General features: G+C 51.3%; 1 protein-coding gene and 1 long non-coding RNA gene across 2 annotated transcripts in view; one reads left to right on the top strand and one right to left on the bottom strand.

The window, feature by feature from the left end:
• LOC139024501 (sodium/potassium/calcium exchanger 1-like) overlaps positions 1-1,279 on the top strand; it is a 14,741-nt gene extending 13,462 nt beyond the window's left edge. Inside the window, exon 2 of the mRNA XM_070439354.1 lies at positions 397-1,279. Within this exon, the coding sequence (XP_070295455.1) occupies positions 397-885 (489 nt within the window). The 3' untranslated portion in view covers positions 886-1,279. The remainder of the gene's footprint in view (positions 1-396) is intronic.
• Positions 1,280-1,971: 692 nt separating this feature from the next.
• Positions 1,972-2,832, bottom strand: LOC139024504 (uncharacterized). The gene is made up of 3 exons (XR_011475827.1): positions 2,785-2,832; positions 2,640-2,732; positions 1,972-2,002 (listed from the first exon to the last, which is right to left on the bottom strand). It is a non-coding gene; the product is annotated as an uncharacterized lncRNA (long non-coding RNA).
• Positions 2,833-3,212: the final 380 nt, after the last annotated feature.

The following is a 3,212-nucleotide window of genomic DNA, read 5'->3' as shown; positions in this document are numbered from 1 at the left end:
ACTCTTATCTAGTGCCCTACTCCTCTAGGGGTCTGTCACTCTTATCTAGTGCCCTACTCCTCTAGGGGTCTGTCACTCTTATCTAGTGCCCTACTACTACTATTCTATTTGTCTTGTTAGATTCTGACAACTAATTTGCAACAGAATCCATAATTAAACACATTTAAATGCATATTGTGTTCAGTTTGTTCCTAATAGAACAAAAACACACTATCATGACTAATGGTTGTCTTTCTATGATGTTGTATTAAAGTACAGAAGGCCAAAATCATAGAAAAACAGAGATAGTAACCGAGCTCAAGATCATCAAGTCTTACTAAAGCCTGACTTTATTCATTAGCTATTGTGTGTTGCACAACACTCAGTCTTTCCTGTTTTTCTCTCTCTCCCCTGTAGAGTCGAGTTCGGCTGTCCTTCAAGAGGCGTCCGCCCACACGGCAGCACCGGCAGTCATGTGTCGAGGAGGGCGTAGTCTCYGAGGGAGGGGGTGTGTTCCAAGGTAACCCAGACGTCCCGCAGGTGAACGGGGCCGAGGACCAGGTGGACCAGGTGTTTGAGCAGACGGAGGGGGGCGAGGAGACACAGGGAAGCCGCCCGTCTCACCCAGATACTCTGACAGAGACTGGAGACAATGACAGGGACAGTGAACAGGCCAAAGAGGACAAAGTGCTGGAGGAGGAGACAGGAGAGGCAGCCCCAGCCACCCAGGATGGGAAGGAGGAAGCTGGGGAACAGGCGCTAGGTGAGCCCCAGGCTTCAGATTCTCTGGAGGCCAGAGATAAGGAGGAAGGGTCTTGTGGCTCTTATGAAACAATAGGAGACAACAACCAAACAGAAGAACAGAAGGATYCAGCACAGCCTCAGGAGGGGGATGAAAACCTCTGAACAATGTTTACAAATCACTGTTGAAGAAATCATACAATCMGTCATTGGATGAGTCCCACGTTGGCACCCTACTGCTTTATAGTGCACTACTTTTGACCAGAGCCCTGGTTRAAAGTARTGYGCTATATAAGGAAGTGGGGGYGTCATTTGGGATGCACYCTCATTAATTATGAAGCTAGCTTGTTTTCTAAGAACACTCTTTGGACATTCTGCATCCTCTTGRTTCCCAGAACTAAATCTTTCCTTTGCACCACCTGTCACGTTTTAATGTGTCTGTTAGCAATGTATAGACAATCCTCTGCATCGCTTTGTGTTCTATCAGATACTGTTGGAGGTGGTACTTTCTTGTTTCTGCAGCGTTTAAAGAATAGTTTATCTTATAGTATTTGGCCCAGGTGTCCACCTCTCCTTGGTACCTCTCACTCTCCCTGGTCACTCTCACTGGTCACCTCTCACCTTCTCCTGGCTCACGTCTCTCCTGGTCACCTTCCACCTCCGGGCACCTGCTCACCTCTCCTGTCACGCTCTCCTGGTCACCTCTCACGCTCTCCGTCACGTCTCTCCTTCTCCTGTCACTCTCTCCTTGGTCACTCTCACCTCTCCTGTCACCACTCTCACCTTCCTGTCCACCTCTCCTGCTCCTGGATCACCGTCCTCCTCTCCGCACGTCTCATCTCTCCTGGTCACCTTCTCACTCCCTGGTCTCACCTCTCACCCCTTCACCCTGTCACCTCTCCCTGTCCTCACCTCTCACCTCTCCTTGCACCTCTCACCCTCTCCTGGTCACCTCTATCATCTCCTGGTCACGTCCACCTCTCCTGGTCACCTCCACCTCTCGCTGGTCAACCTCTCACCTCCTGTCACCTCTCACCTCTCCTGTCACCTCTCCTGGTCACTCCACCTCTCCTGCGACCTCTCACCTCTCATGTCCACCTCTCACCATCTGCCTGGTCACCTCTCACCTCTCCTGTTCACTTCTCACTCTCCTGGTCACCTCTCACCCATACCTACTTACGTCACACTCATCTCTCCTGGTCACCCTCTCACCATCTCCCTGACGCTCTCATCTCTCATCTGGCTCCGTACCTCATCTCTCCTGGTCACCTCTCACCTCCTCCTGGTCACCTCTCACCTCTACCGTCATCTCTCACCTCTCCTGTCATCTCTCACCTCCCTGGTCACCTCTCCTGTCACGTCTCCACCTCCTTGGTCACCTCTCCACCTCCCTGGTCAGCCTTTCCTGTCACGTCTCCACCTCTCCTAGTCACGTCTCAACTCTCGTCGCTGTCACCTCTCAACCTCTCGCTGTCCATCTCTCCTGTCATCCTCTTCACCCTCACCTCTCCTGTCACCCTCTCCTCGTCACACCATCTCTCCTAGAGTACCACACTCTCCCTCACATTTATCCGTCTCCTGTCAACCCTCCCTCTCCTGGTCACCTCTCACCTCTCCTTGGTCACCTCTATCTCTCCTGGTCATCTCTCATCTCTCCTGGTTCACCTCTCCTCCTGTCACAGCTCTCTCACCTCTCTGTCATCTCTCACCTCTCCTCCGTCACCTCCCTGGCATCTCTCACTTCTCCTGGTCACGTCTCTCCTGCTCAATCTCTCACCTCTCCTGTGTCACGCTCTCCTGCTCACGTCTCACCTCTCCTGGTCAGCCTCTTCACCTCTCCTGTCATCTCCCTGGTCACCTCTCATCTCCTGGTCACTCTCCTTGCTCACCTCATCCTCCTGGCACACTCTCCTGGTCACCTCTCCTCTCTCCTGGTCACCTCTCACCTCTCCTGGTCACCTCTCATCTCTCCTGGTCACCTCTCACCTCTCCTGGTCACCTCTCCTTGTCATCTTCGTCCTGCGTCACCTCGCACCTCTCCTGGTCATTCTCTCTCCGTGTCACCTCTCATCTCTCCTGGTCACCTCTCCTGGTACCCTCTCATCTCTCCTGTCACGTCCCTCCTGGTCACCTCTCACCTCTCCTGGTCAACTCTCTCACTGGAGCTCTAGGACACTGGAGCAGGGTGTGAATTGTTGATAATATTGATAATTTGACTGAGACTCTCGCCGACAGCGAGAGACATCAATCTCAACGGAGAAAGTAAAACAGTACGTGTAGCATCAGATAGATATCTGATGCTGCTGTCTGAGCAAAAAGAGTAGGACATTTTTCAAAGGACAATTATGAAACATTTTCATGTTTTTTTCTTCTTTAAAAAAAAATTGTTCACCTTTTTTGTGGAAGCATGGCTTCATTTGGCATCCATGAATACATGATGACTCTTTCCACGTGCGCAGCCCGCAGGTAGCCTACTTCTTAAAAGTGATTTG

Source organism: Salvelinus sp. IW2-2015, unplaced genomic scaffold, assembly GCF_002910315.2.
Source record: "Salvelinus sp. IW2-2015 unplaced genomic scaffold, ASM291031v2 Un_scaffold1587, whole genome shotgun sequence".
Classification (NCBI taxonomy): domain Eukaryota; kingdom Metazoa; phylum Chordata; class Actinopteri; order Salmoniformes; family Salmonidae; genus Salvelinus; species Salvelinus sp. IW2-2015.
Note: the sequence above shows the minus strand (reverse complement) of the source record. Positions and strands in the feature narration are given on the sequence as shown.